Source organism: Pipra filicauda, unplaced genomic scaffold (assembly GCF_003945595.2).
Source record: "Pipra filicauda isolate LSUMZ 115617 unplaced genomic scaffold, ASM394559v2 scaffold142_size1944046_pilon, whole genome shotgun sequence".
Taxonomy (NCBI): Eukaryota; Metazoa; Chordata; class Aves; order Passeriformes; family Pipridae; genus Pipra; species Pipra filicauda.
This window is the reverse complement of record NW_024103907.1, coordinates 1,614,574-1,628,531: the sequence shown is the minus strand read 5'-3', so window position 1 is coordinate 1,628,531 and position 13,958 is coordinate 1,614,574. Positions and strand designations below refer to the sequence as shown.

The following is a 13,958-nucleotide window of genomic DNA, read 5'->3' as shown; positions in this document are numbered from 1 at the left end:
CTTGGGACATTGTTTTGCAGATTTATATAGTATTAAGAAAAGGTGCAAAGGGGAAACTTACCACTAGTGAGTTCTCATGGTTGAAGAGATTTTCAGAAGTACCACTAACTAGTCTGATTTTGGTTTTGTTGTATGAGTTTACACTGAGCAGTTTGACCAATACTGGTGCAAATATCACACCATCACCCATAAAGACTTTCAGAGAAATTTTTTTCCTTCAAAACAAATCAAACCTCTCCCAAAAATAATTCTAGGTTAGAAGGCTCACTAAAAAAATAAAAAAAAGGAAAGGAAAAAAAGTGATCCTAAAATTACTGAGCTCACCAAACTTAAATTTCTTTCCAATGAAAATGGAAATTACTTGCAAGAATATCCCCCAACCTCCCTCCAAAAATAATTAAAAAAAAAAAGGCAGGGAGTAAGAACTCAGCTCTCAGCATCGACAGTTGTTAGTTGACCAAATATGATTTCTCTTCCAGAGAGCAAAAATTAATTGCAGCTTATAAGCTCACCACAGTACAAAGTCAACATAAAACAAGTCTAATTTAGTCACTGGAAATACACCAAGGGAAGTTTCCACATGCACCAGCACTCACTGTATTTCCTAAATGCAAAGTGGGCGCACCTTATTGTAAAAACAGAAGATCACTGTCAATTCCAAACGTGATGAAGCAGTCTCTATGCAGATACCTATATTCACTTACTTATTCCTTCCCTGTGCACACACAGCTTCCTAAAGTGTAAGAGCAGAGCATGGCCCACCAATATATGATTAAGAAAAAAAAAGACAGTTAAGGAGCTGTTCCCTAAGAATAGCTCTTCCTCAAGACAGCACTTCATCTTGAAATTGCATTAACATTGGATTCTTTTCCCTGGTCAGGTAACAAATCCAGCACTACACAATCTAAATTAAAGGATTAGTCTGACTCATCTTAGACCTAGCCGGCCCATGTTTCCTGCACTATAGCATTACTCCCATTCTTGTCTTCTGGACAGCTATTCTGAGTTTTATTTAGACTTTTCTATTACTCATCCAACATCAGAGGACTCCTCTGCATTCCATGACTAGCTGATTTTTGACTTCAAGATGTCTGTTGTTATTTATATGTATACAGAAACAGCAATCAATTATGTTAGTCTTACCTGTTTCTCATTGAGATGGTTGGTTAGTAATAAGCTGAGATCAGCTTTCCAATGAAACTATAATATGCTTTTTTGCACCTAGAATGTGAGAGAATCTCAATTATGTGTTTTCGCAGATTTGCATAACAAATAGCAAAGATTTCAAACCAGAAAGCACATTAACCATGTTGTGCCTATTTTACAAAAGTATTTTCCTCCCCCTAATCAAACATAAAAGATCCCAAATCTCAGAACTGAAGTGCAAAAGTGAGAATTATCTATCTATCTATCTATCTAATCTATCTATCTAATCTATCTATCTAATCTATCTATCTAATCTATCTATCTAATCTATCTATCTATCTATCTATCTACTTAATGTAATAACTAAGTTTGGAGCAGAGTATGGGATGCAAGTTAGTAATAAGTTCTAAACATGCTGACTTTATTCTATGGAACAACTTTTCTTCTAAATGACTCCAGCCAATTCCTAAGGACTATCTAGGCCTTAAAAAAAAAAAAAAAAAAAAGGAAAACCCCCACCACAAACAAAACCATAGAAGAATCATCATAATGTTTACAGTTCAGGCTACCTGATTTCACGTTTGCCTCTTCAGGGCCACTTTCCACCCACTGACAATCACCGGCTAGCAATCGGTTTTGTGATTCACTGAGTGGTCGAGTAGGAAAGGACTGATTGGATCCAGAGCTGAAAAGTAAGCAAAGTCAACAGGAATTCTGTAATACCAGTAGTTGCTTATTTCAGACATTTCTAGAGTAGTGAAGTTACTTAACAGCAAAGCAAACAAATAAAAAAAACCCCTACAGTGCCAACTGAAAACAGCCTCCTTTCCCCAACCCTAATTCCCCTATAGCCTTGTTCCGGTCATCAGTCGAAACCCTTACCTCACATAAGCCCCTCAAAATTCTAATGGAAAAAAAAGCACAGTTTGATACACAAGAAATGGCACACTGACAACAGTGCCACTGCCACACAGTTAAAAAGAAAACCTAACCAGTACCATTTGGAAGAACAGCCAAATGCCATCTTATCCCACATAAATGCCCAGGCCTTCTTCTGAACAATCTTCTGAGTGCAAAAGGATAATGTGCTATTTGCACAAGGGTCCTGTTCTTGTGTAAATCCCACAGGTTATATTGTACTGGAAGCAACTTCTCAGCATTGCATTTGAACCCTCTAATGTCTGGTAAGTCAGGTGACTGCTGTTGACAACAATCTTCAGCTATGAATTCACCAAACTATACAGAAGACTTCTAAAATGGCAAATGTAAACACCCCCACAAATTGCACATACTCCTGTCTCTCTGAATCTAAAGCAGGCTTCCTGAAAATACACTGAAAATACTATTAGTGTTTCCCTAAAGCCATATCCTCTATTACAGCAAAGCCAAGAAACTGTCAATTTTTTAGTATTAATTCATTCTGTCCTTCTGTGAAGTACCTTACTCTGAAGATGACAAGAAATGTAAAAAATTAAAAAACTTGGAAACTATTTTTTTCTCCAGATGAAGTACAAAACTACAAAATCAGCACCTTAAATGCTATAGTTACCTTTTGGCAGATTCATTTTGGCTTGAGACAGTAAGTTGCTCTGGATCCATAATCACCAAACGAGTTGGAAAATTGCACCCATCACCCAAACTAAACGAGAAACAAAGGCTCAAATCACTGTTTGCAGTTGACTTTAATGAACTGAACAAGGACCCATGCAAAAGGCTACAGACTTGAATCAATTACCTGAGTGCAGTGTTGAACTCCAGACTTGAGCAAGGCAGTTCTACCACTAAATCAGAGGATCAGTTAATTAAATCTTGGAGTTCAATTGATTCCCACCCTATCACACAGTATGGCTTGCTGAGCACAGGACGAGTCTATGTATTTCAGAACCATGAATGTACTTCTGTGGACTGTAGCCCCAGTCTTCCCCCAAACCATCGTGCACACATGGTAAGACTTGCTGGTATTTACAATCCCAGAAGCTGTATCATAAATAACATTTTGGTGGCCATACTTTCCCCTCCACTCGTAATTCTGAAGTTAGCTAAGCCTTCTGTTAAAGCAAGTTTATCAGGATAAAATGTGGTAGCAAAACAGACTGACTCATCTACAGGATTGCTTCTGTCTTTAATCACATGGTAGCTGAGCAAACAGCTGCGGCAACTTAAGATCTTGTTATTACCTCTGCTGTTTGCTACCAGACCTCAGCTTCACAAATAGGTTCACCAACACTTTAAACTGATATACAGCCCCACAAAAGTAGTGTTGGAACACACCTCCTACTTTGTTCTGCTGAATTCCGGTAGTGGTGGGAGTGGTGAGCAGGTCAGTCTTTCTTCATCAAGCTTGTCTGTGACTCCCCAACACTGGCTCAGCTGAGTTTTAAAACCAGCATTTTGCATCATATCAGATTTTTTCTTTTGCTCTGCACTTTTTTAGACAGCTTTTGATACCGAAAGTGTTGAAAGGAAACGGAAAGCTGACAGCAAAAGGAAAGCTGCCAAGTGTTTTCAGGGGCAAGTGGGGGTGTTTTCAAATTGTTGTTGTTTTGGTGCAGCTAAAGTTCAAGCATTTCTCTCTCCTCTGAGTTGCAGATTTCTGCTCTATAATCAGATACTAATACTACCACCAAAAGGTGTACAATTTTTGCAATACAATTCTCAAAGCTTTCCAAACTTCTGTATTTAAAAGGCCCTTGTCAACAAGCTCCTTGTCTTGGACTGAAAACCCTGTGCAGTTTGACAGTTTTCTCCTGCACATTTTCCCTACAGTAGTATTCATCTGTACAGGACTTACAAGTTGGCTTTTCAGTTGTATTTTATTTTTTAGCAGAAGAGGAAGCAAGGTGAAAGTTGTGAAATCAATTTATTCCCCTATTCATTCCTATTCAAACTGAATACCTGGTAAAGATAGGGAGTAGCCAATACTTCTTTTCATCTCCAAAAACTTCCCTCAGATTTTTGCTGCATCCAAGAGAGAACCCATTTTTATCAGGGCCATTTCGAAATGTGGGTGCACGGAATGTTTCTGTAAAAGAAAAACACAGAATCTCTCTAAACTGGTAAGGAGTAAGAGAACATGAATACACATACTCAAACTTCTCTACTGTGAAAATATTGTTGGACAAGCTGAGACGATCTTGATGTGTATTATGGGGGGAGGGGAAAAAAGAAAAAAGTAATCTCAAGTAATGAGAGAGAAAAAAATCACAGGTTAGTGACAAAAATAGAAACGAAAGGTAAGAAAATCAAGTAAGCAGAACAGACACCTTATCAACTTTCTCTCTCTACATTTAACATAAGGTCTGAAACAAAGCTAAGTCCCATCTGCATGCCAAAGACAGCACATCCCTTATTCCTTGGTGACTAGCTCTCTCTTTGGCCTGTGAAACCTTCTTTGAGCAGAAGACTTTCTCTTTTAAAATTTACCATAAGCACTGCTGGACCTAAGCCCATACAGAAGAGGTTTTTCCACTTCTGCCACGATCTGAAGTTGAATTAAGAGCATCCCGTGCTAACAGAGAAAGATGAAAACTATTTTATTAGAAACAGACACATCACGAACTATAGCAAACCACCACTACTTTTCTACTCAGTCCACTACTTGGCCAAGAAGTGAGAGCACTCACTGCTCTCCCCATACCAATAGCTTGTCTTTTTACAATCACGATCCAAAAAGTAAAGTCCTGTGTTGCCAATTATGACCACTGACTTTCGGGTAAGGAAAATGCTAAAGTTTTCTTCAAAGCTAAAAAAGAAACTGTGAATATTCCTTATCTGTAGATATATCGAAAAAGAATTTGAGTCTCCTGTCAAGCAATCAAAAAAATTCCTTTTTTTCCCCACTAGAAAATTCTAGCAAGCAGAAAATTATTTCACTTTTAATCAACCCACTTATTTTTGAAATTAGAAATTTAAACTCCATTGAAACATATAAGATTTTGACTTATTCAGTTGTGGAAATATCCATCAGTCCCTGTCCCACCACGCCCTTCCAAGTGTTTCCTAGCAAGAACTTCAGATATTTTAACTAATGCACATAACTTGGTTATGTCAATCAATGCCATTTAAAATATTTAGGCATAGAAATTTGGGAAATGTGCATCAGTGCACATCAGTGCACATTTTTATCACACTGCTTTTACAAGCCACTTCCTAATAATGAGGTCCATATTCTTTCACAGGATTTAAGAATAATCTTTTGGAACTAGTTCAAAATGTTGTACATATCCATATTAGAGCCTTCGACTTGGCTGGGGCCACCCAGCTACTCAAAATATTAGAACAAGAGAGTGGCAAGTAGCGACTGGGTTACATACTTCACACGATATAAAAACCCAACAAAAATGCACAGTGCTGCAGAGGTCTCAAAAACACAAACAAAAGAAATGAACAGTCATCATGAATCCGAATGCTTGGCTCCAGCAGAGGAACCCTACACAGGTTTTATTTCCCTGTATCCTTCACCTTTAATTACTTCCACCAAATCTGCTTCTTATTGCCCAGTATTTAAAATTTTGGTTTATATTTGATGGCATATCATGTAGGCATCATATTCTCATCGAATTGTCTGTTTTCTGGACAAGGAAAAGTTCCATATTCCCATTAACTGACCTATGGTTGATCTGTTTTTGCCAACTAGCCAGCAATGGTAGCTGAAGAGTGACAGTATGCTGATGAAGAACATGGCTGCCACAAAGAAAAGGAACAGTACGTGGAACTTTGCATGGGTATCTGGCAATTCATTCTGTGGAGAAAGAGAGAAAGAGGTTAATATGTTAACATTTCCCAGCAAGTAACACAGTATTGTCGCTGAACACTTTCTGCCACACCCACTCTGCTATAGGTCTTTCACCTCGCTTTTCAAATAGAAAAAAAAACAAACAACCAAGCCCAGCTTTCCTTTCATGTCATGTTAAACTGGTGTACAACAGCCTTTCAATCTCACGAGTACTCCTTCCCCTCGAGTTCAGTAGCACAAGTGCATATATATGTTCATCTGTGGTTTTTAAATGCGCAGTAAGGGGCAAGGCAAAACATTTCCTATACTAAACAATGTTAACTGCAGTAACAGCCACAGAGACATGGGAAAAATATTTCCAAAATCATTTTCTTTGAAGAAAAAAAAAAAAAGGCAAAAAACCCATCCAAACCTTTTCCTGGCAAGGTAATAATACTGAATCTAATTCTGAACTGGTGTAATGAATGTAAAAAGGAAATGGTTGTCATATTATGCTTCTAAGACTGAACAAGTCCTAGACAAGATATGGAATAGATCTTCAATTTTTGATGACCTCTACAGTTTAAGCAACAATGAGCATGCACGCAGTGAAACAAATTTGCCATGTCTGACCAGGTAGAAGTGATTCACCAGAAATCTATGTAAAAAACAAGAATTTCAGTACAATCACTACAGAAAAAAACACCCATATCAGATAGTTGATTCCACTCCCAACTATTTTTAGGCTTCTGCTTTCAAAAGGCCATTGGGATTTGCAACAATACTATTCCAGTTCTATAGCCTCAAAATCACAATACTTTTAAGCAGTTGACCTTTAACAGCACTATGAAAGCAGAGAGGCTATTTTTATTCAGCTGTTTAGTTAGCATTACTGCCATTACTTTTTCCATTAGCGCATTCAGTATACCCATTTATCTAAGGCTGACTTTCTTTTTAGACTAAAATACATTTCAATTAAGATCAAGTGCACATAGGTATATCCATATCCCTGTACACTGCCTGTAATCACAGGCAACAGATTACAAGTCTCCTTCCTTCTATGATGGTGTAAATAGCTACCATTAATGACTGGACTAGAAAAATTACAGTAGGAACAGCATTTAAATAATTACAGCAATATTGGATTTTACCTTTGGACAATTCTCTGCAGCTTTCCTGCGGCAAAGCTTTGCGCAAACAAAGACAATTTATTAAACACTAGTATTATGTTAAGATGAAGCGTTTGAAAACAGCACAGGCTTTGATAAGAACAAAATGGCTGGTGTGCAAATGTGCTCTTGGACGTGCCGAGTTCCAACGCCCATCAGCAGTTTTAGCCCGTTCTCCAAGAGAATGGAGGAAAGAGTAGGTAAGAGCACACTACTAACTTCAAAGGCATGAAATTTTCTACTGAAGCATGGAAGTACTGCTATTCAGACTGTAACTGGATCACTTTCACGTGGTTCCTCAGCTTGAACAGCACAACTACACCAAATGCCTTCTTTGCTAGTTGTTTCCATCACAAATAAGATTTATGTGAATATTCTGTAGGATAAAACCATTCATAAATGTCTGAAAAGCTCAGAATACTCCTGAGGTATAAAGTAATGGTTTATTAATTACAAATTTTTTCTGACTTCAGAACATATCTATTACCATTAGATGTAACTTCAGCCAAAACTATAAAAAATAAATTGCCGTTCTTTGCACATATTTCTTTGTTTAAAAAAAACCCATAACACATCAGTACAGTTTTAATGCTTCCCAATTTCCTTCAATACAGAGATGTTTTTAGGATGTATCTTTAGCGTAACATCTGAAATTGAACCAGTACTTAAGAAAATAAAGGAAGAAACAGGAAAAGTTAGTTTAAATTTGTGGTAGCCATCCTAGCTAAGATGCTAGCACTTAGTGAATCTGCTGTAGGCAAGATGTATGGCTTTTAAGCTACATTAATCTGTGTAGAAAGCCTAGGGAGAGCCCAGGGACTGACCTTGGAGTCTGGCAGACGTACAGTGTTTTCAAAAATGCTGGCTACAGTCAGATCATGCTACATAAGCAAATGATAAGCAGAGTCCAGCTCTCTAAACTGCCATCTAAAGTGAGTCTCCTTATTTACTGCCTGTTGTATTACTTATTTACTTACAATTTTTGTCTTCCCCCTGCAGTAGGGACATGTTGCATTATGTGATCCCCTGAAATGCAGGCTAGCAAAATACTCCAATTACTGCTTATTCCTAAACTTCATCTGGAAGCGATAATGATTTTTCCTACCTCAGAGCACACTGTGGTGTTCCTCAATTTCCTAACTGATTTTTGCGACCCGTATTTCTATGACTCTTCTGGAATTGCATATTTAACCAAAATAGTTTTCTACAAAGAATTCTCAGGTCAGTTGATTTTGAAGCTCGAAGAGCAGCAGCAGCTTAGTCTTTGTGTTTTCTGTGGGCCAGAAAATCTATTTCAGTTGTATCTTCCTAATTCAGTAGCTCTATAAACCTGGAGAAGGGTTTTTTGCATCATGCATGATTGATCTGCATGATCTTCAAGGAGCATTTACCTCTTCTGACTACCCCGCTTCAGCCACTGGTTGTAAGTTCTTGAATGACAGCTGCAGAACTGAAGCATCTTTGAAAAAAGGCCAGTTTTTCCTGGAGAGAAGCCTGCAGTTTTTGAGTATGCATAACAGGCTTATTCACAGTGGTGTTCTAGTAGCGGTCCACATGCCCCAGCATGTGAAAAGAGAGTGAAACTTCACACATGGGTTATTTAAAGTCATTATGCTCAGCAGCAGCACAGAAGCACAGACTTGCAGGTGAGAGAGCTGTAGAGCTTACAAAAGGAAGCAATTTTCACAATAAAATTTGAATTACTTAGCACACATAATAGACTGAAGCCAGTCCCTATTGTAAAGAGTCCCCTACAAACCCCTTCACAAGAACAGAGTCATTTGAGCATGTGTCAGGCCACAAAACCCCCCAAACAAAAAAGTGCTGTCTGAGCTTGATTAAACCCTTAGATGTGGTCTATGTCCTTAGTATATGTGCAAGAGGAATGAGGGGTTTTTTTTGTGCCGCTCTTAATACAATGGAAGTTTTGCAGAAGCATGTGCCATCCACCCGGAACACATATCATATCCTTGAATTAGCTAAACTTAGGATTGCAAATTAATTTGGAGGACAGTGAAAGACACTGAAAACAACTGGAAAATAGAACAGTTTCAAGGAGGAGGGAGTGCAGAAAGAATAAGAGTAGATACAAATATAAGCTGGGAAGCACCACCATGCACTATGTAAACAAGGCATCAAGGACTGGGCGTTCAGCCAGTGCTGGTGTTTGTGTCAAATACATTTGGTTAAACTGATGTGTTATCTGCTCATCTTTAACAATTTCCTAGGTAGAAATAAAAGTTACATGAGTATAGGAAAAGTACTCATGAGTATAAATAAAGAAATCAGTCATGTTTCCTCGATCTACAAAACAGATTTTAACAGCAGCATTAGGGTGGCAAGCTGTGGTAAACATTTCCGGCCGGTGTGGTTGCTGCACCACTGTATGAACAGCATCAGGACCTTTTTTCAGCACTTCTGCATAGAACATGAAAGGTGCTATGTAAAAGTCTTGCATGTGCACATTGGGAAACACACAGATTTTCTTCAACAGAAGAGTTCAGTAGGTGTGCACGTCTCACAATATTTCCAAGTATCTGCATATGCGCATCATGTCTCTATGCAAATATTATCCACAGTGCAAAACAATGGATTGCTAAATTTGTGTAGTTAGCACATACACCTCCACAACCTCATTAAAAGTTCTGAAGTGACCAAGGCTACACTCCCCAAGAAGCAGTCCATGTTCCTTCCCAGTACTAAATATATCCAGCAGTTTGTTGCACGGTCTCTGTAAAGCATCTATGAGGAAGCAAAAAACCTTCTGAAGTTATACCATTTCTGACACTCAAGTTTAGGGGGAAAAGCAACATCTAGAGAGACTCAACAGCAAAAGTCAAAACAGCAATCTGTCTGATGCTGTAGCAGACAAAGCTGAGCACTAGCAATATACTGAAGCAGTCTACAGATAGCATATGTCAGCAGCATTCTACTTTGGTTTGGATACAGATGTAGAGAGAAGCTTCCAGAACTGTATTCTGCAGATAACAGCACTTGCCTAAAAGCTTACATACAAGACACATACAACATTTTGCAAGCCCACACGATTATGGTGCTGCTGTCTCTTTTTGGAAATATACTTTTATCAGGCGGTTATAAGATCAGAGGAATATTGGCTTTGTGGACTGAGTGACTTAATATGAGTAAAGTGAGTCAGAGATCTACTCTAATGGTAAGATCAGGGCATCACCAGATTCCGTACTGGAAATATCCAGAACTGAAAGCAAGAAGTGCAAGCACACAACTACATTGTCTATTGTTAAATTTCAGAAGTAGCCCATTCTTGCAGGAAGCATTTCTAACAACTAAATCAATAATAAAAAAATAATCCCTCTTAAGTTTACTTCCTCTGCTCAAGAGTCCACTTCACTGTCGTGTCCGATGGGCTTTGGAAGAGTCTTGCTGCAAATGCTGGTATTAAATGTTCTTTGTACTCAGTTGTCCTGTGGACTTTAGTTGCACTAACACTTATGAAGTAAGATGAGAAGGCACTGACTGGTAAATATGTAAGAGCGCATCTACAGTTTCACTAGAAATTGCATACAAAGCACTGGAAAGCAGCCAGGCAGATGTTTGGGAATAGCACATTCACAAATTAAAAATTTAACTATTTATAGTCAAGCAAGACTGAACAGCAGAATCTGTCAAGCCACAGCATAGACTGACAAACACATTTATGGCTTTCATCTCACAGTACTGACAGCTCAATGCCCACATACTTCCTTGCTCTCCAGTGACAGGTCTCTGTAAAGAACTGACAGACTAATAAAAACACAGTACTTTGGCAGATCAGACCCACAGGCTTAGATGAACACAAACATACTTTTTTGCACCATTTGTCTTACCTAATGCCAACTGTCTCAAAGTACAGCTATCCTGAATACACGATCAAGCTTCTCTTACCCTGACACAACAGCAACATTGTGCTCCAATCAAGATTACTTCTACTGCTGCAGACAATGACTGCTTTTTTGAGTTACTCTGACAGCAACTAGCATCTAAGAAATATGTGCTGTTATTTACTGAGAAAGATGTGATGGAGACCCTTCCACTAAGAGTAATTTTTCATATGCTAGTTAATGGAAACAGATTAAGGGAATTCCTACACTAGCACTTCAGCCTAGAGATAGGAAGGTACAGTACCAGTTTTTGTAGATGAAAGGGAACAAGTACAGAAGACACTCTGTTCAGCCTGGAATGTGACTGGAACAAAACTGATAGGAGGAAAATAAGACTGACATACAAGGATGGCTGCCCTTGACATAAATGTTATTAAATACACTAAGATGCACATATGTGTATCAATCATTTGACAACTGATAATAGCTGCGAGGAAGATGTACAGTATTCACACTGTACATATCTTAGCATTCTACCCATATCAGATCAACAAACGCTACTAAAATGAAGTTTAGACATGCCTATGAAGGGACTCCAAAACAGAGCTCAGTCAGTTCCCAAGAAATTAGTCTGCCTTATCTGGAAGCGGATTGTCCATAGACAAGTCTAGGAAGATATAAAACTGTTACTTATATTTCACATCTGTCAGTATTGTTATATATAGATGTATATATATCTACACCCAAATCTTCGTTCGCGAAGCCCAGCCATGTGATTCACACACACACACACATATATATGTAATTCTTTGATATGGGCAGTTCTTTCTTTATCTACATATCTATATTCCATAGTCTCAAAAAACCCAAGCTGTGCCACTCAATTTTGACAGAGCAGAGAAACTGCACAGTGTCCTCATCCAAACTTTCTCCCCCAGTTAACTCATCCTGGGCAGTGTAATACATTTAATTCATTAATATTCGGAAGGTTCTTCTGCTTCAGTCACTTTGATTGATGTTGTTAATGATAATGAACCACAGAACAGAGTAAATGGTGAGTGACAACATGCTGATGCAGCCTCCAATAACACATGCAGGATTATACAAATGAACAACAAACAAAAAAAAGCCTTAGAACTTACTGTCCAAAACTTTATGAAGTACTGCAAGACTGTAGCAGCAACAAACAGACAGTACAGTAAGGAATACATTAAAAACAGGAGGAAGAATTTGTAGTTAGAAAATCCCACACAATTATTCACCCTAGAAGGAGGGGAAAGAGAAAGAGGTTACTAGGATATACAAAAAATAAAACAAACAAAAACCCCACAATACATTCAGCTTTTGCAGAGCATAATGTGTATGATGTCAAGTGGTATGTCCGAAACATTTTGGCACTAGTGTTTCAGAAGCATTTTAAGCCACTATGTTGAAGGAAACCTCTTTCCTCCAGCAAACTGATCTGGGCCCTTCACATAGATTTTGCCCCCATGATTCTACAGGACAGGACACGAGCTGGCAAAGTGTTATGATTCATACAGTCTGTACAGGAAGTATCTCACACTATGAACTAACTGCAGTCATCGTGGAAGGCAAAATAAACCTCTCCATCAATTTCAATGGATATTGCTTTGGCTACAAACCCACCTCTAAGTCAACTACTGATAGCAGTATTTTTCATAGTGATAGCAGATAATATTTTTAGTGTCAACCAGTGAATACAAACTGCAGAAGAGTAACTGTCCGAGTGAGTCATTTGTATCATCTATAATCAAGAACTGATTTTCACACTGTAGAGGGTATCTCCTCTCCTGGTAACAATACCAGAGCAAACAAAATAAATAAATGCCTTTTCTCATAGGTCTCATAAAGCCAAAGTTTCTCCTACATAAGAAGAAACTGCATGATTTGGACTAGTGGGCTTACAACTCTACACTGCAACACACATTAGGAACAAGATTTATTTTCAAATATTAAAGAAATTCTGTGAAAATCAAGTTTTACTTCACAGTTGCATTTTTGAAGCAGCATCTAATTCATTATTATTATACTGAGTTGTTTTTTTTTTAAATAAACTTACCATGGACAGTGGTGGTCCATTTTTAGTACACATCTGAAAGAGATAATTTCCAGCAAGTTAAAGCAAAAACCACATTTTGTTTCTAAGACACATAATTTTAGCTTCTACAGGCTTGGGGGTTGGTTTTTATTTATTTATTTTTTGAAGTATTTTGCCCCACTGTATCTTTTTTAAGTACTTCTCAGTAATGCCAATTCTCTATATTAGAGCAGCCATTTTTTCACCCAAAAAGACCAACTGAGATTCAGAAAAATTATGAAGAGAGTTTCTTAAATTAGCATGGGGAGCATTACTGAGCAACACCACGTACCAGTTCATTAAGCCACACTAATTTTATGTGCACACTGAGAGGAAACAAATCCAAAGGACCTGTCAGTGCTGTGTGGATAAGTATGTTAGTCTGGCATTCACTTCAACTAAGTCAACCTTAGGGCTGTATCTGCTACTGTTTGGGGGTTTTTTTTGCTGCTTGGTAGGTTTTTTTTTAAAGCTAATTGAGGAAAAGAGCAGTGCAGTGGATAATTTGAACAGTCCACATGCCATTTTAATCACGTTTTAGTGTAAGGACAGATACTAGACATTTCAGACAGAGGCATTCATTGTATTTGCTAATAAGCTTGATTTTAGCCAAAAGATGTGTATTAAGTTCCTCAGTTAACTAGATTTCCTCAAGTTCAGCCTACTGAAGTCTCATGCATAGCCTCAGTTTTCAGTGCTTGTACAGATTTCTCTGATGATTCAGAATGAAAACAGGGAATAGCAGTGATGTCTTTGGAATGGTTAAGGCATGTGATTCCACTGTCAATCTTTGAGATAAAAGATTTTTAGTGTTATTAGTAGCACACATCTGTTTCAAGGCTGCAGAAGCAAGATATAAGAGTTGGATAATACGCATTTGCTGGGGCTGGTATCTCAAGCCTTTAGTTTCAGTCTATGATTTTTTACTTTTTAGTTTCTTTATTTTTTAATATAAGCTCTGTTTCAAAAAGCTACAAGCAGGTTTCTTAAAA

At 38.0% G+C, this 13,958-nt stretch overlaps 1 protein-coding gene across 5 annotated transcripts in view; it reads right to left on the bottom strand.

The window, feature by feature from the left end:
* The window catches only part of ZDHHC20 (zinc finger DHHC-type palmitoyltransferase 20), a 48,152-nt gene that overhangs the window by 6,561 nt on the left and 27,633 nt on the right, over positions 1 to 13,958 (bottom strand). For 4 of the 5 annotated variants that reach the window (XM_039378660.1, XM_027743396.2, XM_039378659.1 and 1 more), the window contains exons 6-12: positions 12,949 to 12,981; positions 12,011 to 12,131; positions 5,755 to 5,887; positions 4,042 to 4,168; positions 2,696 to 2,785; positions 1,716 to 1,831; positions 1,144 to 1,221 (exon numbers count right to left, since the gene is read on the bottom strand). In XM_039378660.1, coding sequence (XP_039234594.1) covers positions 1,184 to 1,221; positions 1,716 to 1,831; positions 2,696 to 2,785; positions 4,042 to 4,168; positions 5,755 to 5,887; positions 12,011 to 12,131; positions 12,949 to 12,981 — 658 coding nt within the window. In that variant the 3' untranslated portion in view covers positions 1,144 to 1,183. The remainder of the gene's footprint in view (positions 1 to 1,143; positions 1,222 to 1,715; positions 1,832 to 2,695; positions 2,786 to 4,041; positions 4,169 to 5,754; positions 5,888 to 12,010; positions 12,132 to 12,948; positions 12,982 to 13,958) is intronic. The other variant, XM_027743398.2, reaches the window with a different exon arrangement.